This window comes from Notothenia rossii (genome assembly GCF_949606895.1).
Source record: "Notothenia rossii genome assembly, chromosome: 4".
Lineage (NCBI taxonomy): Eukaryota > Metazoa > Chordata > Actinopteri > Perciformes > Nototheniidae > Notothenia > Notothenia rossii.
Window position 1 is genome coordinate 11,972,415 of NC_136902.1, and position 27,323 is coordinate 11,999,737.

The following is a 27,323-nucleotide window of genomic DNA, read 5'->3' on the forward strand; positions in this document are numbered from 1 at the left end:
AGTGGGAGGGTTTGCGCGCTACCGCTCCACCAGGATTGGGATTGACAAATAGCCGTTAGCTCGCTGGTTCTACTACCCGACTATTTGAATGGTTTAGCGGCGGAAAGCAAAGACGAACTGGGATGCGATTATTTTAAAAGAAGAAAAAAAAATCGAGTGACGTCTCATTTTATTGATAAACAGAAGCCACACTGAACCAAGGTAAGAAAAGAACATAGTTAGCCGTTGGGCTAGTCAGTTTGCTGCCCTTGGATTAGTTGGCGAGCTAAATGCTAGCTTGTTTATTTAAACCAGACGTAGTGGAGGCTAGGCTCACAAACATGGATGCTATGTGTGTGTGTTCGTTTGATGCAGCGCCTGGAGATTATCCGCTTTAACCACGGTTTGAGTCCCGAGTCGACCGGTATTTTCTAGTTCGCTTGCCAGTCACGAATTGAAAGCCCTACGTTACAGTGTGTGAGTGCAGCAGCAGAAAGCGTTGGATCTAGATCCCAAATTCGTCATATAGATTATTTATGGGATTTAACGTCACAGATTTTGTTCGTATGGAGTAAAACAGTGGGAAAGACACCGTAGGGTAAATCCGGATTTGTAGTCGGTAGGGTAAGGGTTAGTTTGTTTTTTTTAATCTTCTTTGGATATGTCGCAGAGACAGGTGCAATTTACCTTGCAATGTATTAATAGCAGAGGTGGAAAAAGTACTCAAATGATGTACTTAAGTATAAATAATTCAGTGTAAAAATAATCTTTTACAAATAAAAGTCCTGTATTCAAACTGTGCTTGAGTAAAAGTATTAAAGGATTAGCATTCAAATATACTTTAGCATATTTTTTACATTATTTTATTACAATTATTGGTGCATTAATGTGTTAATATATGATAATATGTTAGCTGATATGTGTTTTTGTATGAAGAACCCAAACCTGCAATGTAACCAGTAACTCAATATGTCAATGATCAGTCGCCATGGTTCTATCATTAACATCCCTGCACTATAAATCATTGAGATATGTTTGTATACTACACATCTATTATTCATCCTTTTGTCTTACAATTGGACAAAGACATTTTTAAAGTCTCTTTCTGTAAGAAGCTCTAGTCTTATTTCCTTTGTCGTATTGGTTGTGGATTTTGGGAAAAGTTGTATTGATATATTAATACTGGTTTAGCTCAGTATCTGCACATAGACCTTGTCTGAGTTTTAAAAGGCATTATGGTTCGGTCTAGTTTTAGTTTCTATTGTATGGATGAGTAAAGATTTATTTTTCTTTGTGGTGATCATTCTTTCTGGAAGCATGTTGTTCAATAAAGCTGGCAAACTAGCACTAGAATCAAAGTACAATTTAAAAATAAATACATTTTAAAAAAAAGCATTATCATGGAGTCAATATCAGTACAAGAGCTGAAACAGAACAGCCATTTGGCAACTGAAAATAAATGTGTCTATTTTTAGATAATAGGACCAGAACTGTAATTTAAGATAAGCTTTCAGTAATGAAAGTCTTCTGATGTGTCTTTTATAGTTAATTGAAGATTATTTTCTAGTATTCACACAGTATGCACACATGTGGAATAGTTTATACTAACCTATTTAATACATTATTTCAAATGGAAGTATTGTCTGCATTAATATAATTAAAGAACTGATACTTGGGGTTGTTCTGGAAACAACTATAAAGATTACTGTGTAATAAGACTGGCTAACTAATCTCACAATGGCTACCTTCGATTATATTTTACCTTTATTAAAAAAATGATACTGTAAAAGTCAGTGCATCTCCAGCTATACACCGACAGACCTGACGTGAAACTTCTTTAACAGAAGTGCCTAAGTAATGCATGTATTCACCTCAAGAAGGCTCGTTTTCCAGCAAGCTATATGTTAAACATTTTTGAGTCATTTTTTGTTTTAAAAGACGTGTCTGAGAAACATTTGAACAAATCATATTACTTTTCTGAGTCAGCTGGTCTGTGTAAGGGGTTAGGGGAAGGCATGACGTTGAAGGAAATCATCAGTATAAGCTCTTGTACAATTGGTGGTCAGTGACTCAAATGAAAGCCAGTCACATCACATCAGGTGACACGCTGATAACAGAGCAGCAGTAGGTCAGTGAGGGAGATTATAGCTGCTGCCACTCTGCAGCTTCACTGGAAACCAAATGTGGTTCAGTTCGGTCATTTATTATAAGAAACTAACAATGATATCTTATCTAATATCTATAAGGGATGATGCACAATATATATTTTGTATTTATTGTCATTGCGTTTAACTGTGCTATAAACACATCAGGAAAGACTGTGATATTGCAACTATTCTTAGAAACAGCAATTTCAAATGTAGCTATAATCCTTTTTTGAACGGGGCTTTTTGATTTGAGTTCAATGTCCAATTTGTTTAATAAAATAAAGGTGGAAATACATTTTATTTATTTATTTATTTGACAAGCAATATGTTGTGATTTAGCAACATACTAAAAGCAGTGGAAAATCAGGCCTGAGTGCACTTTAATAATCAGTTTTTCTGATACCTAGTAATATCAATATCGGGATATGGAACAACAATATAAAATACTTCCTTAAATTTCTCTTATCATCAATTAATCACATGATTATGATTTCCATATATATATTGGTTAACTGTGTAGTCGATAAAATAAAATGTCAGTTAGTATTAAAACAAAATCATTGCACTTCCCAGAGCCAGTGGTGACTGCTGCAAATGTCTATTTTTGTGCAATATTTAATGATATAAAACAACGGAAACCAGCTGATTCTAACATTGGAGACACCGCCAAAAAGTAAATAGTTTCAAATAATTGCTTGTAAAATAATCCCTACAATTAAATCGATGTTTCTGACCAAAAATGGGTCAAATCATACACAAAAGAAAATAGCTCTATGTTTTAATGTGGATGTTATGGCTTGACCCGGTTGATTGTGCCCCTTCTAAACTTGAGGCACTTGGCTGTGGTGCAGTGTGGCAGCTTCCTGTCAGAGCGTCTCTGCAGTGACCCTTGGAAACCTCAAATGATCCCCCAGCTGGGATTCCTACTGTGGCTCTCTGGTATGTGGTACTGATATGTGTATCCCTCACAGGAGACTGACAGGGTTCATCCTATTAAGTCTGAAGTTAGATTCAAAAGATGCTAGATGACTGCTGGAACTGAGCTGTGCACAACCACTTGATTCAGTAATTGATTGATTCTCTTTTTCCAACTCAATGAATGAAAGAGATAATATAGTGGAATTCTTACACTGCTTCAATGTCTTCTTTTAGTTATTGTGTTTTAAAGCTGCTATTGTTGTTGTCCAAATTCAAAATGCATGATTTGATTTATTGAGCAGATGTGCAGTAGTATTGAATTTTAATCCACAGAAAGCAGTCTGAGTAATTATTATACTTTGCATATACATTGGAGTAGTTTTCATTTTTTACATCGACTGTATTTTTTTAACTGGGTTTTTCCGACTATTATAATACAAACTGTAAATCTACAGCTGGTGTTTACCCTCTACAGGGGTTAAGGACCCTCTTATCAGAGTCAAAATCAATGTTTCCTATTTGTATGAGAGACGGCAGCTGCTTTTGTCCTCAGGTCATGAGTCTTGTCATGAGTAGGGATGTCCCGGTCACCTTTTTTTGCTCCCGATCCAATTCCGATCATTTGATTTTGACAATTTGCCGATACCGATTTTTCCCGATCCGATCTTTATGCAATGCATTAAGAGAGAAAAAAGAAAAGAAGCATTCAAGTTGTCCCTTAAGGTTATTTTTTAATTTAAATTGGATATTCTATCCAACATGGATATAGCTTCTTTCTTTCACAGCAGCATTGGATCAGTTCAGTTGTGCAGCATTGGATCAAAACAAAATCAAGCTTGTCAGTACTCGTTAGCTTACTGCTACAATTAGACACTGCACCCTGCCCACTCTGTTGCCAGATTTGAGAGAAATAAGCAACCAGGTCTATGAAAACAAGCCCCAAAGAAGCAACACATACATGATGTTCTGTAATTTGAAACCAAAACTAAGGCCTCAGGAAGACTTTAAGACTTGAACATGGTCATTTTTGTTTTGTAACATTAAATACAACATTTAAAAAAAGTATTTAAAAGGAAAAAAATCCCGATCCCCGATTTTTTTCTTTGAAAATCACGTGATCGGATCTTGACATCTCTAGTCATGAGCATGTCTCCTGAAGAGGAAGGCGAAACAGTCCTGTGATCGCGAGTCACATGAGATGTCAAATGTTCACCTTCACTTTCTATTCTACTCTCTCTGACTTCACACTTTCTGTTCTGACTCACACTGAATCAACCCGTTCTTTCTTTCTGCCACTCCGTCTCTGTCTCCCTGACACAACTGTCTCTACCTCTGTCCTTCCATCTTCGTCACACTGACTCCCCCACCCTGTTTCTTTCTGTCATTCCTCTCCCTCCCTCTCTGAAATTGATTCGACATAGATCAGCTCTGAAGGACTGTGTGTAAAGTACTAGTTCTTCAGCCAGGCAAGCAGCGCTGGGAAGTGAGAGTTTTCACAGCCAACTTGTTAATTATGTGAAGTCACAATTTGCGTCTATTTTATCAGGATTATAATTGGACCTTTTTTTAGCGGTGCTGCTTTCACAGTTACACTTGTTGTTGTGCACTTGGCATTCAGACACGGAGCGCCACGCCTGAAATGATCTAAGCTGCTGTTAAAGAGATATGGGGAAATAATTAATTGTAACATTTCAGGTCTCCCTTGACAACCTTGTTAAAAAGACAACTTTAAAATGTATGTTTAAGTTATTGGACTGCATGGATAAGAGGTAGTGATGTATCACATGTTAAGTGGATTAATCAATGACTAAAGGAAAACCTGTTTCCAAAATGTTGTCCAGTTAGTTTTAGTAGTTTTTCTAATAAATTCTCAATTCTAGGGCTGTTACTTATCATTGTTGGCATTTTCTTTTTTTTATAAATATGTTGAATATTTTTTCCGATTATTCAATTACCTTTTTAGCCAATAAAATGTTAAGAAAAAGTAAAAACATCTCCGAGCTTCTCTATTTATTTACATGTTTTCCCCATACGCTACATTTAACAGTATTACATTTGACACATCACAACAAATGTACATTTCCCTCGCTCTAATCGTTGTTTTTTTCCAAACAGTGTAGCACAGTAAAGGAAAAAAAAGTGTGTTGACTGACGGCCCTTGGGGAATTCACATTTTCAGATTGTTGACATTGAGTATTAGTTATCTTGACATCCATACTCCAGCATGTGCACCAAGTCTTTACTGTAATGTTTTCTCCTGCACTGTTGGCATGTGTGTGTCCACTGGGAACACAAAAACACAAACGCTGACAGACAGCTGATTGGACATTAGCTAATGGATTGGATTGGTACCTTTTTGCATCTCAGCATTGTGTGCCGAGGTGTAGAGAGTGATAGAAAACAGAATGTGGAAAGGTGTGTCTGTGTTTGTCGGATCTGGTTAAAGGTTATGCTAGGAATGTTGGTCTTAAGTTTGATCTTTTTATGTGTTTTTAAGTGTTCACAAGTTCTGGCTTTCTTTATTCTCTTAATAAATACCAAGGCAAAGGTAAAAAAAATTGTTTTAAACCTTTATTTAACCAGATAAAAAGCATTGAGAAAAAAATCTCATTTACAATGCTGACCTGGCCAAGAAGGCAGCAACGTTACACATAACACAAACATATAAAATACAGAGAACATAACTAAGAAAACAAAAGACGAAAAAAGCAGTTACTACATTGTGCACATTAGGACAGTAAGAAAGGCACTACTTATTACTGCAAGAGCAGCTGGTGGTAAGGACTTCTGACAACTTCAATTTAAAACAGGCTATAGAGACAAGTGCCCTCAGTTTGAGGCGTGATTGAAGGTCATTCCAAGACCAAGGACCATCATAAAAGAGAGTCCTTTTTCCAGCCTCAGTTCGCACAGCAGGAACCTGGAACCGTATCCAGGCACTGGATCTGAGGTTCTAAAAGTCACAAACTGGAGCAAATCTGGCACATATGTAGAGTGGAAGCTTTCCTAAAATGGCTTTATACAAAATGATTTGCAGTTTGTAGTAAAAGGCTGATTACCAAACAGTGCGTTAAACAAACGACAAGTCCTTGGTGAAGGTCCATTGAAAGTGGATGCACTTTGTATTTTGGGTTTCCTCTGCCAACATGTGGGATGTTTACTGACAAATCGCACTACAGTCCTCTGGGAATTTGGTAGAGATTCCTCACATAGTCGCATATATTTGTGCTGGCAACATCTTCAGTCAACAACCCAGAAGCTGGGGTTGATGGTGCCAGCAGCTAAAGGGACTATTCAACCAAAAGTACATCTCTTACATGTAGTGGTCAATCTAGATAGTTTGTATGTGAGTGTTGGTTATATAGCCCGCAATGATGACTCTTGACTCTTAAATGAACATTTTGAAATTGTTATCTTGGACCGGACAACCTGTACAGCTGGTTTTATCAGATGCACATTTGGAAGTCCCACCATTTGTCTATTGTCTTTCAAAAAGACAAAGGAGAAATACATTTCTGTTTTTTAAATCTTGTATTAAGCTCTCATTGACTCAATTATTCCTCCAAATGGAAGTGAGCAGTGGTTCGGATGCCTGGAACAATCTGAGGAGATTCATTGGTTGAAATGTTCTCACAGGAATCAATCAAAACAAGGACATATTTATTTAGAAAACCATTAAAAAAACAGTTTTATTTTAATGTTTTGAATGAGTAAGTCATGGCTGCATCCGCGGTTTGTTCCCTGGCCTGCATGCACGTGTGTGGCAGCTGTGTTTACTGTGTTGTCGTCGTAGCATCAAGGTTTCATTACCATCTATTGATTCTCAGGCAGGAATAGCATGTGTGTGTTTGTAACCTGATCTCAATGAATGATCTGCACGCTCCTCCAATCAAGAATCATAGAGGGCTGTTTGTCCCTCAGGGCTTTGTTTCTTCTCTTTATTCTAGTATTGGGCTGCAACCCTTAACATTCATTCATTTAAAGATGATTTTCTCGTGTAATCAATCATTTGCCTGAAATGTCAGAATATTGTGAATACTGTTATATCTTTTTCTCTAACCGAAGCTTTTGTTTTGGTAATTTATTCTCATATGACAGTGGGTAGAAATAAGTCCATCCATCCATCCATCTTCTCCCGCTTATCTGTGGTCGGGTCGCGGAGGTAATAGTTCCAGCAGAGAGCCCCAAACGTTCTTTTTCCCTGGCCACATCAACCAGCTCTGACTGGGGGATCCCAAGGTGCTCCCAGGCCAGCGAAGAGATATTAGATTATTATTATTATTTTTATTTATTTATTAGATTATAAGATTATTAGAAATAAGTCAGATCACATAAATATGAATGAGAACTTTCCCCTTTTTTTTGTTCCGTTGAATAGTTTTATCTAATCTCTGTACAGTGCTGCAATTTGTAATGTCATGTTAATCGTCATCTTTTTATTTCTTTACATGGTTTGTCTTTAAAGGTAGGGTAGGTAAGAATGGAGAAACCAGCTCGAGTGCGCTAGAATTTGAAAGTACGCTGCCGAAAAAAATCTGCCCCTTCCTTCAGACTTCCTTACAGAGCCCCTCCTCCAACACACACAAACGCACACATGACCAATGAGGGCACGAGATAAGTTTGTGCACGAGATGGAAGGCTGACAGGCAGGTAGGCCATCCAGTTAGGATTTGAAAAGCAAGAACATCACATTTTCAACCACTAAGTCCTTCTCTCTCTCCATTCCATAATTGATTGTACTTATCTATCCCATTCTCACTCCCCCCTTTACCATTTAGCTTTCCACAATTCTATCTTTCTCTCTTCCAGCTCTTTAAAGATAATACTTGTTATCCTTAATTAGCTGATATGAAGCCTCAGGGTAGATACATGACTTGGCCTGGTGTTTTTTAGAAGCATTCTTTTCTCCTCTGTTAGAGCTTTATTGATAACAGCCGACAGAAGTCCCGGCAGACCACTTTAGAGATTCGTATCTGAGCAGTGAGAGGAGCTGAGGACGATGTACGTGTGTAACCTTCTGTGTAAATGATGCACTCACTGTTAACGTTCCCTTGATAATACCACGTAATAAACCACATGTCTTTTCACATTAAATCACTATTAGCTAAAGGCTTTTAGTAGATCTTTTCTGTAAAATGTGTGTTTAAATTGGTGAAAGGGAGTCATTCAATAATCACTATAGCCATATAGTATTCATGCCATTAAATTAGGCCTGCTCAATTAATCGTATTTTAATCGCAATTACGATTAGGCTTGCAACGATTATGAAAACGACATAATCGAAATAAAACGATTATTTCTTTTTTTTCTTTTTTTTCTTGGTTTTTCAGTTGAATTATACTTAAAGTTCATGGTAATCAACTGTTACAAACATACTGTTCACATTTTCTTTTCCATTAAATGGATGTTTTCAAAGTAAATGGATAATCGTCTTTAATAATCGTCATATCAATTATTGACCCAAATAATCGAAATTATGATTTTTGCCATAATCAAGCAGCCCTACATTAAATGAGGGGAGAAACAAGGACGTGAAGCATAACAATACAATTATAGGGTAATATATTGTATGGAAATGGAAATGCTGATAGAGTTGTTGAGAAACTGAAAGGTTCATATTTAAGGGAAATCTAGAGCAATGAAAGATGTCAAAAATGTTGCAAAATATCGAGAGAAGGATCAAATATATGACAATGAGGGAAGGGAAAGAGGGAGGAGAGACACGTAAATGAGAAGGTGATGACAAAGGTGTTTGCAGAGCTGAAAGGGGGAGAGGTGGATGGAAGTGAGATGATGAAGAAGAGTGATGGGTGTGAAGTGAAGAAGAGGAACAGAGGGTAGACAGAGAAGTGTGTGTGTGTGTGTGTGTGTGTGTGTGTGTGTGTGTGTGTGTGTGTGTGTGTGTGTGTGTGTGTGTGTGTGTGTGTGTGTGTGTGTGTGTGTGTGTGTGTGTGTGTGTGTGTGTGTGTGTGTGTGTGTGTGTGTGTGTGTGTGTGTGTGTGTGTGTGTGTGTGTGTGTGTGTGTGTGTGTGTGTGTGTGTGTGTGTGTGTGTGTGTGTGTGTGTGTGTGGAGAGACACAGCAGCTGGTGGCTGGTGTAGTCAATAATACGGACTAATGGTCTTTGTCTATCCTGCTGGGCAGCAACGAGGAAAACAGAACCGTTTGGAACAAATGAAAGCAGAGGTGTTATTTTAAAAAGCCTGAACACTGCTCGTTTATTCTCTTAGCAGTCTGAGTCACCGTTTAAACAAACTACATGTGATACAAGTGACATTCTTGTTTTGTTTTTTACAAGATTCCATTCTCCTTTCTGTCCATAATAATCCACTTGGAGACTCTGCTGTCAGCTCTTTGGACAAACAAACAGCCAGCATTCATCAAAGCTTAAGGAACAAAAGCAGGAAAAGTTTGATCTTTTTGATAACATATTTATCACAATGTGCAGCTGGGTTTTATGTGCTTCCTTTATTAATAATAGGTTAGGTTGTTAGTGTGTTTTAAAAAAAGACAAAATGATGTTATAAGTTTAGGGGTTAGCCAAAAGAGCCACAGCAATTGCATCCAATGCTAAATATAAAGGACGTGAGAACCAAAACATCTGTTACTGCCATGTTTTATTTGTATTTCATTGGGGACTGGTTCTCTCACCTCTTTAGCTTATGCTTTTTTTCTATTTGTATAATTTGTTTATTTTTCTTCCTAAACTTCTGGTGTTTTTTTTTCTGTTTCTGTAACCTAGAAATCATATGAATGTTTTCTTTATGCCATTAGAACAAATATATAAATGCTGGTTCCACAGTGAGCATGTTTTAATAGTGGATAATGCAAACCAAACCCTTGAGTTAGCAATATGAGACACACTTCAAACCTTTCCTATTCAACAGTGACCGCAGTTTGAAACAACAGAGGAAGATCAAGTTGGCAGTTCTATAAAACAGCAACACAAACACACTGTTAGGAGTTATAAAGCGGGGGTGTTGGGCATCTGGGTGTTGCTGGGAAAGAGCTTTGGTGTGTTCAGGGAACCTTCCCTTTATAAACAGAGGATTATTATCAGACTAGTGAGGAGAGGACACACACTCTTATCCCATCCGGACTTGGATTTTGCCGGCTTTACATGTTTACCTGGGGTTGTAGTCAGTGTACAGCGGAGTGTTATTATGTTCATACGGTATCTGGTTTGTTCAATCAGTATTTTGGAAACATTTCGTTAAAGAAAGCTAGGTTCAATAATAATTTATATTTTATTTTGGGGGGCGTATTTCATAACACCCAAGGACACCTTACAGAGCATAGGGGCAATATAGGGAACAATTAAAACTGCGGATTTAGTGAAGTATCAGCCGGGGTAAGACAAGACAAACAACAGGAAATGGACTATAAAAGGACACAGGGTACAGGTTATAATGAGAACGAGTTTACAGTGTTTATGTTTGTCAGAATAACAGTCACGTAAAATCAACTATTTGAATTAATGTCAGTCGCTTGTTCTCTTGCTGTACTTTACAGAAAATGATCACTCGCTACATTTCTGAGTTCAGTCAGCTGCGTTTGGAAGTTTCTCCAGCCATGGGACTCGTGACATGAACACCGTACATTTGAGAATTGTTCGCAATGTAACTAAGGCAACAATCTCTAGATCATTTTGAGGAAGTTACTTATCGACTCATCAAAGACAGGAAATGCAACAGGAAGGTATTTTTTTCTGATAAAACAGGACCATCACTAACACAATGATTGGTGTTCTTTGTATAAAATATGGCTTGCCCTTTCTTTCCCCTGGCTGTTGGTGAGTGATTGTAGTGACAGCTTCTTTTGATTCAAGCTGACAACAGGAGCCATGGCCTATTTTTCCTCAATCCATTTCACACACATGCACACCCAGAGCAAAGGAAAAACAGCCTTACATGAGAGCACAAATAGAGTGCCACAGTGACGCGTCCTAAAACCCGGAAGTAAACTCCTTCCAGTTCCTTCGACAAAAAACCAATGCAATTTCTCCATAGGATTTTGGAAAATAGCTGGAAATAAGGTCTGTGGTTGAAACACATTTAAGAGACGGATCACGTTTTGTTCAGCCGGATATTATATACTTTTATATTTATATATTTTATAATCGTAAATCTAGTCGCCAGAAGCAAAATGCTAACGTTATGCTCAAACGAACTACAGCAGGGTCGCTGCTTCAACGTCACGCCAACTTAAGATCCATATTCAAAAATACAGATTCAAAATTGTACAAGTTGAAGCATTTGTTTTAACAGTTTGCAGGAGGCAGGTACTTGCTTTCAAGCAGAACACGGGGAAAAACAAACTTAGCGGGAGTGTTTACGTGTTCGGCCGGCGTAATGAAGTGCAACGGCCTCGACAACTTCTGTAGTCCTATTCAGCCACTTGGTAACAACCATCATTTTTCAGACACGTAAACTCTTCAAAAATCACTTGTGCTGATGTATTTAATGTTGTAAAACAAAATGTGATCTGTCTCTTCAATGTGTGTCAACCACAGACCTTATTTCGAGCTATTTTCCAAAATCCTATGGAGAAATTGCATTGCTTTTTGGCGAAGGAACCGGAAGTGGTAAAATGCTAACTTATTTCCGGGTATTAGGACGCGTCACTGTGGCACTCAATAAAGAGACGAACTGTGAACGCTGTTAAATAATTACCATATTCTGCAACCATTTGGCTGCTAATCATCTCATCTTGATAAAGGGAAGTGTTTGTTGTGGTGACTTCTAATGTCATCGACAAACTCTGTTGTTTCATTTAGCATCAGTCTTTTGACACATGTTATATCTTTAGAAATGTGTATATGACTGGCATATTTTAACAAAATGTGACAACTCTTAAGCTAGTGTTAGCCACAGATCTTATTTCTATGGGCTCAGAACAGTCTCATAATAATTGTCTTGATGACAATGTTTTTTGTTGTTGCATGGGTTATTGTCTCTAGACGCCTGAAATATATGGGCTCCGAACAGTCTCATAATACACACATGCACACAGAAGGATTCACACTTGTATTTCCGGATCCACTCTTGTGTTTTTCAATGCACACACAAATGTGTTCCATTTCATATACATGTAAATAAAATCCAAACACAGAAAAAAGTTTTACATGTATTTTTGATCCACACATATTTGTTTTCCGTTTAAATCCCCTGAACCTGCAAACACAAACCGCTTTCTGTGCATGGATCGCTGTGCATTCGTGTGTGGGTTTTTTGAGACTCCCCTGACGGTCAGCCAATTCGTACTTGTAATTTCTCTCATCAATAGCCAATCAGATGTCTCCTCCATTCTAAGCCAATCACATGAGCGCGCCCCCACGACGGTAGGATTTATTGCGTTCATGACACTTCATATACGCATTTTGCGCAGTCCGGTCAGCTCGCTAAACAGAGGGCGGAGCTTCAGGTGATCATGCAGAGCTGCGTGTCTCCGTCAGACTCAGCAGCTGATCTGATCTCTCTCTCTCGCGTCCGGTTACACTTCATTCACGTTTATGTCCATATCGATCAGACCCAGCTCTCCTGATCGGTCTTTATAGAGAGCACCGATCAAACTATTTAGAGTGAATATCGGCCGATAATGACCGGCGGGGCTTCCCCCGTTGACAGGTCACTGTCTAGCACTGGCTTCGTAGTGCACTGATAGATTAGGCTAAGCTAACCTGTAGCTGCTCCCTCCCTCCACACTCACAATAACTTCATACAGACATAAATAAAACAGCTGTATTTGCCATACAGGAAACACACATTTAAAACGGTTTTGCCTGCCGTCTTTGTACACAATGATTCATCGATGGTTCGGAAAGTGGCGCTGTACCTTAATAATATAAAGGCTTGTATTTGCGTGCATTTCCTGTTCGGAAAGTGGCAATGTACTGAGAGTGGAGGTGTCCTGAGATTAGCGCCTGCAGGAAGGCTCCATGGACCTGTCAGCTCCGGACTGCGCAAAATGCGTACATGAAGCGCTACATCATGAACGCAAGAAATCTACCCTCGTGGGGGCGCGCTCATGTGATTGGCTTAGAATTGAGGAGACATCTGATTGGCTATAGATAGAAAAAATTACAAGTACGAATCGGGTGAGCGTCAGGGGAGTCTCAAAAAACCCACACACGAATGCACAGCGATCCGTGCACAGAAAGCGGTTTGTGTTTGCAGGTTCAGGGGATTTAAACGGAAAACAAATATGTGTGGATCAAAAATACATGTAAAACTTTTTTCTGTGTTTGGATTTTATTTACATGTGAAACGGAACACATTTGTGTGCATTGAAAAACACAAGTGTGGATCGGGAATACAAGTGTGACTCCTTCTGTGTGCATGTGTGTATTATGAGACTGTTCTGAGCCCATATTTTACAGGCATCTAGACAATAACCCATGCAACAACAAAAAAACATTGTCATCAAGACAAGGGAACTTGAGGTAAAAACACATGTTCTGGTTAAAGGACTCTAGTTGTTGAGACTGTAGGGTTACATTAAATGTGAAGGCTGATGTAACTCCTTTAGTTCATTTGTTTGCATTTCTAGTTAGGATTCCTTTCTCATTACCTTCAATCTTTTGCACATTACTGGAACCCCTTTGATAAATATAGGCTGACCAACTTGACTTTTAAGGGAGTTAAAGATACTATAACGATATTTACAGAAAGCAGGAAATGAACTGATGTTAAAACGTATCCGTATGGATGTCTTCCCAAAACAGGGCAGAGGTTTTTTGTATTTAGAAAAATATCAGCTCTACCTGTGTTCGCTTGTGCAGACTGACACCTTTTCCTGTCCTGTTGAAACTTGTTTCCTCAAGGATGTGTTGCATTACCTTTTTTCATTGCGATTCACATTGGCTTACCTTTTTATTGCGATTCACATTGGCACCGCTTCTGAACATCTTCAAACAGCCTCGCCTCTACACACAAAGCCTGCAGTTGTTTAATAATAGCAAAGGATTTTGCCATATGTTCCAGTTTAACTTTTTGTATTATGTTCTTTCCTCTGCTTTCAAGTGCCTGCTCACCTGCTGTTGTGAGAGGATTTATGTAGCGTAAAGCCAGGAATTATAAACACTTAGACTGTGTCGTGTGTCGTTGCATTTAGTGTTATTAATAAAGAACACATAAGTCGAATATACAGACCGCATCAATCCACCTTAGACAACTATTAATGTTTCCACCGGTCTCCTGATTATATGTTTTGTTTGTTATGGAGACAAAGTCAACACAGTTACACAACCTTAGAGAGCGGAGCGGAGCAGCGTGACGTCTGGCCGACGCTCGCACACCGCTGTTTCCTTCTTCCGAGCACATGCGATAAAGCTTGTTTTTCTGAGATGTTTGGCAATATGAGAAATGTTGCAATGCTGTGTTTATTCCATGGAAGCGTCCTCGTAAGAGAAATATCTGCTTTGTTGATTCATCCATATGTGGAGGGGAGGGTGGTTTTCTGCTCATTTGTTCTAATAGCCGACAATGTTTTTAGTTTTTGTAAGAGGTTGCACGCTTTGTGCTACAACATACTTTCTCAGTAATGTGTATTTGTTTTACATTTGTACTTATAATCACAGTTGCCGATAGAGATAAGGCTGCACAAATACTTAAATATTGGTCTTAACTATTTGTTGGGTGACCTTGAAGTGGGGGGTGCGTTGTACTGTTTTCAAACTAGATCTAAAATCCAATAACTCAAGTGCGTTTTGAAATCCAACAAATGTCATTTTATTGGAAAGAAATGAATGTGTTAACCTTGACAATTCTAAAATGTTAATGGGATATTCCGTTTCAATCGGTATTTGTTAACTTTAACCTTTCAAAATGCTATATTTTCACTGGGATCCAAAGCTATTTGTTCTCCTGCTTGCTGCACACAAAGGGAAACATACAACTGTTTTTTATTTTCAGGTAAATTCTCTATAATAAGAAATAATATATTGATATCCCAATATATTGCAGAGTATAAAGGATGTTACCCAAATCTCCTACCCAATGAATAATGCAACAACTTTCCCAATGAAGCTCAGACCCAGGTAATCTATCCCTGTTTTCAGATGAACATTGAGTGTATTTATATGAGGCTCAGGTGTGGAAGCACTCACACACACACAGTCACAGTCACACACACACACACACACACACACACACACACACACACACACACACACACACACACACACACACACACACACACAGTCACACACACACACACACACAGTCACACACACACAGTCACACACAGTCACACAGTCACACACACAGTCACACACAGTCACACAGTCACTCTAAGACTGTGGCCATATGCCGTCAGCCTCATTACACCCAGTGTTAATTCTTTCCGGTCTGTTTCTTCCTGTGAATGGCCAATTTGATTTACAGTTCATTCAACAAGACCCAATCTCATTGGCTGTCTCCTCAGGTGGGCGGAGATTTAGTTTAAGATCACTGTGGTGGTTGGATGTGATTTATATACCACACACACAAGCATACCGTACACACACTTACACACTCTAGCACAGTCTCTCAGTGCAGCATGTTGTTAATCCCTAGAGTACAGATGAAAAGCATTGGTTAATCCCGGTCACGTGGGTGGTGATTTCCGTTGTGATTGGTTCATTCCAGGCAGTCGCAGGCAGGATTTAGGGAGGTGTTAAATCAATGTGTTGTCAGGCGTGTAGTTGTGGAGGTATTGTAGGTTACTGACCATCTGGTGCCGTGCAGGGCTTTAGACAGAATAATAACTGACCCACAATCAGGACAATATATTTGTCAATCTACTGTCTTGTTTTATTTCAAAGCAATTTTTCTAGCATCTTAATATTTTGTGAGTATTAACTTAAGCCACCATGTTAGCTTTTCATCAACAGCGATTTAAAAAAAACAATTCCTTTATATTGCCTTCTCCTCAGCCTGTGTATTTAAGTTTATTTTTAGGTAACTAGCATGTTACAATCATTAATAAAGAAAGCCTCAGTTATACGCATGCATCTAGAAACATGTCTATGTAGTGTGTGAGTGATGGAGATTTAAAGTACCTCAGTATATCTGATCATATTTGCCAATTTGAGTTTATTACGTTATGTCAGTTGGCATAGGATTTATCATAAAGTGCGTAAAATTCACAAAAATGTCCCGATCAATGCATATGTTGGTCGCATCAATAATAGTATTCATGAGCTCCTTATAAAGTGTTTGTTACCCTTGCCAATAAGTCCTTTTGGTTGTTCATCAATGAGATTGCAGAAAGAGTCTGTCATGATTAACACACCAAAAACCTTTTCTGTGCTTTCAGAGTGTCTTGGTAGTTTATTAGTTATTTGAGCAAAAAGCGACCATCAAATTCTCGGCTGATGGATCAGTCAAGGGTACTGCAATCCAAAATATAAAATATGTCACTTTTGAATGATCACACCAGTCCATGTTTAGATCTAATTACTAATAACTTTGCACTTAATAATCTATTGAATTGTGACATTGCTGCTTGAGAAGATAGTAGCTTTATGCATGTGCAGTATTCAACATTGCCATTTGTATGTGACATTGTTTAGTGTTTATTGTAGCATAATCCGCTTTCAAATAATAAATATCACAACACAAAGGGTGTGAATCCTTTTGATGGGAACTGTCATAGTTTTGATCTCCTTAGTCACCGTGTAATAATGTGTCATTAGAAAGGTGTGTGTTTATTAGAGACTACAGGCGGATTAGCAGATTATTTTCTCGTTGTTAATTTTAGTGTAGCAGTCTGCTCTGAGTGTCTGTGTCGCAGAATTGGCTTACTGTGGTCTCTAAGCCTGCTAACCCCCCCCCCCCCCCCCGCCGCCCCGTACACCTGCCGTCTGCAACCTGACATCAACCACAGCTCAGGGCTCTGTACTGCTCCGTTTAAAGGGGGACTTCCCTTACAATTGAAACACGTGTTTTGCCTTAACGCTATCAGTTTTAGTGTCCAAGGAGGAACATCAGTTTTGTAGATTTTCAGATTCTTTATAAATATATCTCTTCCTGATTATGATAGTAATATGTCACTGTTGTTCTTGTTGTTGTTGATGGGTGTATAGTTTGTGTTAGCGTATTGTGGTTCTCTTGAATTAGCTTGTCATGCAGCCTGCTGGGTAACGCCCCCTCAGAGGGTGGATTTACAGTCAGTGTTTTTCATTCTGTGTCTGTGGCCTTCAGCACCCTCCCTGACCTGCTAATCTCCTTCAGCTTCTTCTTCAATTCTTACATTTCCCCTCCTCGACTCCTCGGTCCTCCGGTAGTGACCCGGAAATGAATTTCAGCGAATCTCATTTCTCTAAATGCACTTCGAGGACCGAGCGTCGAGGAGGCTCTCTGGAGGAGCTCTAACCGAGGAGACACTGATGCGATGGGTCCTCTCAGTATATCACTCAGTATAACAGGCCTACTCTCTGTATTTGCTTTAGTTTAGTAGATATCTACAAACAAAGAGTCAATATTTTTCTAAGACCATTTAGTGCTTCACATAATAAAATACACAACGGCTGTAGCCTGATTATATGCTTTAGGAGCTGTAGGTGTGTGTGGGACAGTGTGTAGGTGTGTGTGGTACAGTGTGTGTGTGTTGTACAGTGCGTAGATGCGGCAGACAGACCGGTCTCAGTTGGTTTGGTGTCCTATGCTTACTTTTAATACTTGTACAACTTTTGGCCCGTAATTTCAGGGGGGGGGGGATATATCCAGTCTCTGATTGTGTTACGTTATTATGAGAGTGCTCTCATACTTTAAATTGTATATATTTATATAAATATATGTGTGTGTGTGTCCGCATCTGTAGCTTGTTATTGCCTCATTATACCTAACTGTGAATGAATTAAAAGTAAATATATAAGTGGTCATGGACACATCTGTCCATCCGACAGAGGGCTGCTGTGCCTCCTGTCATCATTAATGGACGTCTCTTTAAAATGACCGCTCAGAGGAGAGGAGTTCTCATTTCCCTAACCGCCTGCTGCTTCCCCTCCTCTCTCCTCGGTTCCCCTCCTCAGTCCTCCGCTCGCATCTCCTGTGGGCGGGACTAAGTCTCGAGGATAGGAGTCGAGGAGGGGAAATGTAAGAATAAGCATCTTAAGATGCATTTCATCAGGCTTTACCAGATGATTGTGCACAAATTATAATATTGGACAACATTAGTTTAAACGGCTAAATCACCATTAGTATTAAAAGAGTGTTAAAGCTGCAGCAGCTTGGATGAACATTTCCTGTCAGTAGGTATATAATGTATTCCTTTTGACAGTTTTAAATTAAACCCCAAGGCTCTAAATGACATGTTTGTTTTTGTTTGAGGTTATAGAATACTAACCACTCTGACCTTTGACCCAATTCCATGAGAGAACACGGGTTAACTAGCCTGACATAACTGTATAGCTGACTTATTTGTGGTTTTGTCATAAACCCGCCTCTGTAGCAGTGTTTCCGCCAGGGGGCCGTCTCAGGGTGGTCGCCCTCTCAGCCCTGGTCTGGAGGAAACACTGCTCTGTAGCAATTTTCTACAATGAAATACAATTTTGATCCAATCGGTCAATGCATCATTTGAAAATGGTTTGTTCTCCAGAGTATTATTTTGAAAACTCCACTCTTCTTTTTCGTGAACATTGAAATGAATGTAAGTACTGATGTCACAGCCATGATTTAAGTTGTATTAGTTTGAGTTCTCTTTTGACAAAAAATCCCTTTTCAATTCAGAAGTGTTGGATGGCATTACATATTGGTATACTTTCAGTAAGCATCTGTCGTGCTGTGTACACCGCTTCTTAGATGTAAAATAAAGTCAGATAATGCCATCACTTACGTCTGGATTTTGTTACCTTTTTTTAAAGTTTTTAACACTTTTCCTTTTATACTTTAATTTTGTCACAGACCGACTGACTAAGCTGACTTATCACTACTTGAAAATAAAGTTTTGAGTTTAGATGCAAGCATGTTCATGTACGATCGTTTTCCCCAACAACACACTATGAGCTTTGATTCTCTATAGAAAGTGACAGAGAAAGAGAGATGACATTGTGAAAGTGAGAGAAAGTGGTTCCCCATAATACAGGGTGTCCGCTGGGTCTTAAAAAGTATTAAAAGTTGATAAATCGATTTAGCGAAAATTAAGGCTAAAAGTATTTAAACGGCATTTTCCAAGGTATTAAGAAGGTTCAACGACAACATGAAACACCCTTTAATTTACTGAAACGACATGTCGGGAAACCCCACAAGGCGGCCCCATGCATAACGCGCCGTAAAATGCTGCTTATTATTTTAAGTTTCGTTGCCTTGCTCCGCTCTGTGTGGGGGGGGGAACTAAACGACTACGGTAACGGGTCCCAAGGTGGGTAGACCGGCATTCGCAACGCTCTGGGGGTCCAACGGCTCCGTGTGTGCCCTACAGTATATGATCATTTTCTGATAACGATGAAATATCCCGCCTCACGAGAGAGAGGCAGTCACCGTTTATTAAATATTATTATATTATTATACAGAGAACAGAGTCATTATCAATTTGTTTTAAAGCTCAATAAATAACAAAGAAGACCTCTGACCGGCACTTTTCTAATTTTGTACGGAAGATTTAAACTTTAACGGACATGTTGACCGGCGGCACATTTTTTTTACGGAAACTGCCGCACGGTCCCCTCGTTCCTTGGAAGAGGCGGAGAGGTGGGTGTTTTTCATCTGCTGGTGGACTACCTGAGAGATACAGCAGGAGAACACGCCGTCCACCGCGGAGAATAAACAGAAGGGCAACCATGGCAACCATGCTCCGGGGTCTTCTTCGCTGCTTTTGGTGTATTTAGGGCGGCAGCAGCGCCACTTACAGGCCTGACATATGTACTACATCGTTTCCAGCATTTCCAGCGGTCTAGTGTGAACGGACACGTTAATGAATCGAATGTGTGTGAACGGAAGCCTTTTTTGCGCTTGCCTATGCGTTTTACCGTATGCGTCCTCGTGGGGCCGAGGTCTAAGCCAAACTATATCCGGTCACAAAGATCTTCTATTGTAAAGTAAAGTCAACACATATAGACCCTAAATATAGTCTATATTAAGAACGAGAAAAGTCTTAACATATATATCCTTTTTTGTAAACATATGACAAATGTGTGAGGGTGATGACGTCAGAGCATCGTCCTATGTGCCAGGGCTTAGCCCCGGACAGCCCCAGCCCAATTTAACCCCTGGGTATTTGTGAGGGAGCTCCTATATGGCATTACCCCGCTGAAGCTCACCAAAGTTTAACATATTTCATAGTTCAAAGTTTTGTCAATTGTTTTGTTTATTGGTCAAATACTGGTTTCTAATGGTTTCTGAAGAGTTTTACTGGAATGAAAGAGCACAAAGTCTACAGAAGCAAAAAAGCAGCATACTGCATTAAACCTGACCTTCACAGAGAGGTTGAAGTTCATGTGGAAAGGAGGCTTCAGTAGTCTGTCTGCACTCTGTTTAGTTTTGCTATCTTACAATCAATATAGTAAAGTGTGTTGCCAATGTAACCGGTTAGAACTCAAAGTTGCAATGAGGTCTTAAAATGTATGGAATGGGTCTTAAAAAAGGTCTTAAAAGGTATTAAATTTGACTTCAGGATTCCTGCATATACCCTGTAATAACTAAATGAAACAGAGCCTGAATCTGGTCGGTCTGTGATCTGCACTCTCGTTAAACACTACATTCAAATGAATGCGGATACTCTCAAAAGCCCTGAGGTCATTTCCTTTAGTACACCTCAGTTGCCTCGCACATTGATGAACTACTTGACTTCAAAGTCAGTATATTGTTGTTTGAGGCATGCACAGACTGCACCACATCTAGTATAATTACTGCAAAACATGGCCGATAAATGACCTAATACATATTCCTAATCATAGGTTTTCTAGCAGGCCAGTGGCATGTATGCAGCATACTGCGTGTGTTATGTCAAAATATGACCTAAAATGTGTGTCTGCTGAAAAAACTAGCAGCAGGCGTTCCAGAGCTGGCGTAGTGAAAAAGATAAACTGTTATCTATGCCTACAGACTTGTCTGGTCTTTGTGTGACGTGATATTTGTGGGGGGGGAAGCCATACATTAAAGATTATAATATATCGTGGGTGCCTTAAGTGAGCACTTGTGTTTTAGTTTTCTCTTGGAAATGTAGAGGTACATACTCTTGTGTAATGTTGTGTCTGCTGTTTTAAGAAGCAGCTATTTTCCATATGTGTTGCTGCCTACATTAAAATTGCACAACGTTGAATATTTCAGTACCAACTCCTGATTATCTTTTTGTTGACGACTACCACAAAGTTTGGCTTCAACATCAGCTCTTGTCAGCAGCTGGCAGCATCTCAAACATAAATCTGCATACTTTATTCACATAAATAAAATATAAATAAACAATGTGGTCCAGTGAAATACTATTTATAACTCAGGGCATTAAGTCATTGGTCAGCCCTATTCCTATTGGTTCTTGTATTTCTGCTCATCAACTAGTAACAGAGACACAGGTTCATTCAGGACGCAGATTATAAATCTCACTCTGAACTCAAAGGTTATCCTGGAAATCCATTTGTTCTCACCTGTTCTTAACTAATTAATTAAGGAGAGATCGCCAGAATATTTTTTTTCTTGCTTGCCGTATTTGTTGCATGTGAAAGAAAGTGAGAAAAAGACACGGCAACTAGTTTCTCATGAGCATCTCTCTTCTACCTGACAGGTGAGAGGCTCAGCGTGTGCGGGAGAGAGTGAGAGAGGGTGAGAGAAACTGAGACAGAGAGCAGCCATGGACCAGCAGAGACAGAGAGCTCTCTCCACCTCCGGAGAATCGCTTTACCTCGTGCTGGGACTCGACAAGAGCGCCACAACAGACGACATCAAGAAATGTTACCGGTATGTTTTCAAAAAGACACAATAATTACCACAACCCAATAGATGTTTTATTTTGTTCACCACTAGAGGGCGTCAGAAGCCACTCTTGTAATGTTATGTAATGCAAGAGATCCTGGAATAAATAGAAGTTCATTAAGCACTTTAATGCAGCATTTACCATATTTGAAAAGTCTGTTTTTTTTCTCCAAGCCTATTACTTTTATTATTTTTTAGCATGGTTTCTCTTAGGTCAGCAATTCGAAATGACAAAAAATAACTCAAAAGCAGGTTTTTTTTCTTTTTCTGTAGTGTACATTTTGACCGGGAAAGCGTGCACATAATATTTTACGGGGGAATTGTAAGATAATAGAAGAATAAATCAGCAATGTTTCCAATGTTTTGCAAGAAATAAGCAACATGACAAAAGTAGAAAGTAGTAAAAAAATGATTTTACTATATTTATCTACTTTCTTTTTACAAATAGATATGATTATGTCAGAAAATCTTGAAGGTCCCATCAATGGACATTCCCAGCCAGTAGTTTGATTCCTGAAACCCACATTGTCTCCAACATTTTGCATCCCACAAACAAAACATCTACTGCAAGTGGGTGTATATCCACCAACCTTACCTGTTCTTAATGTGACTTCTACAGGAAACTAGCATTGAAGTTTCACCCTGACAAGAACCCAGACAATCCGGACGCATCCGAAAAGTTTAAGGAGATCAACAACGCGCACTCCATCCTGAGCGACGGCACTAAGAAGAACATCTACGACAAATACGGCTCGCTGGGGCTCTACGTCGCCGAGCAGTTCGGAGAGGAGAACGTCAACACCTACTTTGTTCTGTCCAGCTGGTGGGCAAAGGTAAGAGGCCAACACACACACACACACCACACACACACACACACACACACACACACACACACACACACACACACACACACATGCTTACTTACTTACTTAGTTTTGTTCACCTATTATGCAAAATCCAATTTGTTACGTCTTTTATACATAAACATGTGTCCCCTCTGTGGAAAGAGATTCTGAAGTTTCATGAACAAAGACCCCCTCTCTTTTTGTCCTGATCCATTTCTATAAAAATCTGTCTGAAAATGAGCTGATCAGATTTTGGCCACTTTATGTCATAACAATTTTTTTGGCTTGTGTAACCATTAGCCAATCACCAACCAAGGTGACCCCCCCCCCCCCCCTTATCACCTGAATCTCCTCCTAGAGCACCATTGAGTTCTTTGTAACCAAATCTCTCTCAGAGGGGCGTGGGGAGGGGCTCCTTATTTTTCATCTAAAGTAACAGATAGAATCAGCACTTTTGAAACAGGGCTGAAACAGAGGGGATTATGGGTAATGCTGCAATGATCTGTTTTGTATTTGGAGCCAAACACTTCAGAGACATGTTTGTATAGATCTGAGACCTATAATATATTGATGAAAAACAGTATGATCGGGGACCTTTAACCCTTTTCCTCTCTCCTCCCCCCCCCCCCCCCCCCAGGCCTTGTTCGTGTTCTGCTGCCTGTCCACAGGCTGTTATTGCTGCTGTTGCCTGTGCTGCTGCTGTAACTGTTGCTGCGGAAAGTGCAAACCTCGGCCGCCCATGGACCAGGAGCCCGAGTTCTACGTGTCCCCCGAGGACCTGGAGGCCCAGATGACCGCTGACGAGAGAGGTGAGGCCAGGGATCTTTTTGTTCGGGTCTCATATATTTAGTTTTGGTTTGCACGTGCTCTAATGTGTGTGTTTACGTGTGTGTTCTCTCCAGATGGTGTTGGAGAGCCCATCGTGATGCAGCCGTCCTCAGCCACAGAAACCACCCAGCTCACCGCTGATGCCCACCAAAGCTACAGGACCGACGCTTACTAAGCACACACACACACACACACACACACATATATTAGAGACACAGAAAACTCACACCTTACAGTTAACAACAGCAAACGTTTCAATCATTAATACACACAGATCCTGCTCTACCACATCCCAGGACAAATGCACACACACACACTTTCATGTCTGTCCCTCTGTGTTTTTCTCTGTTCCTCTAACATAATAACACACACACACACCAGCAAACAAAACCTTCCATTAGTCAGTTGAGCCTAAACTTAAGTTCCCGTTGATTTCTTATGAATGTGAAGTGATGGGGAGAAGGAGGGAGAAACAGGAAGGAAGAAAAATAAACAACTCTAAAAAGTGTCTCTTAAAAAAACAGCGTGAGAATAAGGTTGTTTTTTTTAGCGTGATCATGTGTTCTTTTAGATTATAAGAAAATATATAATACAAATTATAACAATTTTCTGTCACAAATATAGGTAAACACTTGCCAAGGCTTCTCTCTTAGCCGGACGCTGGCAGGAAGTAGGTCTGTGTTGAGCGAGGAGACGAGTGTGTGTTTCTCTGTCCTCTGGACCCTCGGGGACATCACCACACGAGCAACTCAAGAATAGCCCCTCACGATGGAAACTGTTTGCTCACTTAAAACTTGTTTCAACAGGTTTTAGTCAGAAGGTCTGAACACCATCATAAGAGATCCTTATTTTTGATAAATGTGTCATGTAGCCACCCTTAGCATGTCTCTCTATTTCAGCACAGTTCATGCTGCATCATTAATCATACGACAGAAATGTCTTCCTAGAGCAGGGGTGTCAAACTCAAACACACAGTGGGCCAAAATTAAAAAAGATGTACTAGTCGAGGGCCGGACTGGTTCAATGTTTATAGCAAAACTTATTGAAATGAAATTATTGCACATATTAAACCTGGAACTAACAAAGCTTAAATTATTGCCTATAAAAACAACATTAAATAATCAGTTGCATTCATTTCTTATGGCTCTATCTGCAGAGTCATTTCTTATGATTACATTTTTCCACAGGCCAACCACAGCTTCAAAAAAACAATTCCCCTCAAAGAAAAAAATAAACATGCCCTGTTGTCTCAAGAAACAAAGTGCAGAAGGAAACATCCATTAAACTCAGTGTGCTGCTCTGTGATGCTAGTTCAAGCCAGATACTTGGCATCTCATCTCGGGTGCAAGTTCATCGATGTTTGGGCTCAGGCTCTGAGCTGAGGAAACCCTCAGGATTGAGTGAAGTGTAATATACCGGCGGGCCAGATCTAATAGTAATTACAAATTATCCTGCGGGCCGAAATTAAATCCACCAAAGGCCTGATTTGGCCCCCGGGCCTTGAGTTTGACACACGTGTCCTAGAGGATACACTGGAAATGAATACTGATGCACGTTCATGATGTGTTTCTTTACTCCTTCACAGTATAACCTGGGTCTTTTTAAAAGTCTAAAACAGTATTCCAGTAATAATGTAATTCTTCTATGTTTTGAAAAAATATCAGTTTCCCTGAAGTAGCGGAAATAAGTCACAATGTTTTTACTATTTCTACTATATTTGCTACTCTATTGTAGATTCACTGTCATTTGATCCTCCTCCTTCCTCCTCTTGTTCTCTTCCAACGTATTTGATGTTTTAATCTTGATCCCTGTTTCACATTGAGAGCGGTGTGTGTGCTGTGAGAGCCATGGCAGAGTCCAGTGTTATTATTAGTGCCATTACAAAACATTACCATACATTAGTGACCTCTCGGTGTCACCCAGGAAACACACACACACACACACACACACTGATTGAGCCCCTTTTGTTTTTAGTTTCCAATTTGTTTTGTGAGAAAGTAAAAATGCTGTACATGTCGTGTAAAGTGTATGTTTAGATTTAACGTCACTGTATTTCTTTGAATTGGTTCAGAGATTTGAACACCTTTTTGTCTCTCCGTCTATTTGTCTCTGTAGAATTGCTTTCCATCGTTTTTGTTTTTCTTATTTATGTCGTCAATGAAAGGAGGATAATGATATTCAAAGTCTTATTTGTTCGTGTGGCATCCCTTTTAGTAGATTTATAAAAACCCTCATAGTAACTAAAGAGCAGTTTACAAAATACAGACAGATTTAGTCAGGGTTTCATTTTTCAGAATAACACTTTTTTTTGTAGTTTGTTTTTATTTGTCGCACACGAGTAGCACTCCAGCTCTTCCATAATAGAAAACACAGGAACGTTGTGCTCGTTTGTGTCAACAGCTTGTTGTGATTTAACCAGCCAGGATTTTTATTCACTCTTTTATTACAAAATCAAACACTTTGTTCGTTATGTATTTATACATATCATGAGAAAGTGCAATATTAGCTAAATATGCCGCTCCTTTAATTGTCCTACTCTTCCCATTTCAAATCTCACGGTTGCTTCATGGTCATTAATATGAAAGAAGTATAGATGATTTCATGAAATAGCCCAGTGAGAGGGAACTAGAATGAAGCTAAATCAAGGTAAAAGTGTAGAAATCACAGTTAATATAATATGCATTTTGTTCAAATCATGCCTGTTATGATTAGTATTTCTTTTAAGTTTGTCTTCCAGTTTTACATTAAGACTACTGGTCAAATTGGGGAATATAAATATAGTTGATGAGCTCTTCAGGGTTTTATTGAACCCTGCAGAAGCTCCTTTTTAATCAAATGTCTCTGAACTTTAATGGTTTTGTTGTTCGTATCATGTGACACACTGATAAACCCAGAAAATCCCTCCTCTCTGTTTCTCATTATCTCTCTAACGACCAAACATGCAACCGTGTGAGTGAGTTAAACCTGGAGTCAAAGTAACTTCCATTGTTAGATCTAAATCAATGACATAAATAACAATAACTGATGTAAGTGTGAATGTAGCGACGAGATGATAATTATATCGAAGCACTGTTTTATTTATTTTATTTTCTTATGTTTTTAATCATTGATTAGCTGGTGTGTCGAGGGGATGTATAGAATTTTAGATGTGATACATTTTGACAATGAAGTGGCAAAATGGCAGACCTGCTGTATATACACGCAGTGGCACAGTACATAGAGACGTTAGAGGTGTTCTGTTTTAGCATGGACTGATGATGTTGTTGCGTCTGTCAGGCAGCCGTGTGGGTAAATGAAATGTCTGATGTACTGATGTAAAATAAATGTTTCTGTTGCTTCGGAGCCTCTTCCCTTACTGTGAGTTTCTTTGATTAAAAACGTGGAAAGTTGAAATGAGAGGAGGGCTGCAGTGATCCGGTAAGCCCACTTGTTTCCAAATCCCAGAGTCATTTAAAAGCATTATAGTAACATTACATGTCACTTGTTAGACGCTTTTATCCAAAGCGACTTAAACACACTCAGTACTGTGGACAATCCCCACAGGAACAATTTGGGGTGAAGTGTCTTGCAGGACACAACGACATGCAGTGGGACTCAAACTTGCTATCCTCTGATTTGAAGATCAGCACACTAACCCACTGAGCCACAGCCTTCCCTACACCAACACTGCCTTAGACCTGTTTACATATTTTGATTTGGACATTTAGTGTAACTTCTCGT

The 27,323-nt window shown here is 39.4% G+C and overlaps 1 protein-coding gene across 1 annotated transcript; it reads left to right on the forward strand.

Moving 5' to 3' along the window:
• Window positions 1-33: 33 nt before the first annotated feature.
• dnajc5ab (DnaJ (Hsp40) homolog, subfamily C, member 5ab) lies at window positions 34-26,945 on the forward strand. The gene is made up of 5 exons (XM_079677620.1): window positions 34-201; window positions 21,743-21,915; window positions 22,550-22,763; window positions 23,413-23,584; window positions 23,678-26,945. The coding sequence occupies exons 2-5, from the start codon at window positions 21,809-21,811 to the stop codon at window positions 23,776-23,778; spliced, it is 594 nt and encodes a 197-aa protein (XP_079533746.1). The 5' UTR covers window positions 34-201; window positions 21,743-21,808; the 3' UTR covers window positions 23,779-26,945.
• The last annotated feature ends 378 nt before the right edge of the window (window positions 26,946-27,323 follow it).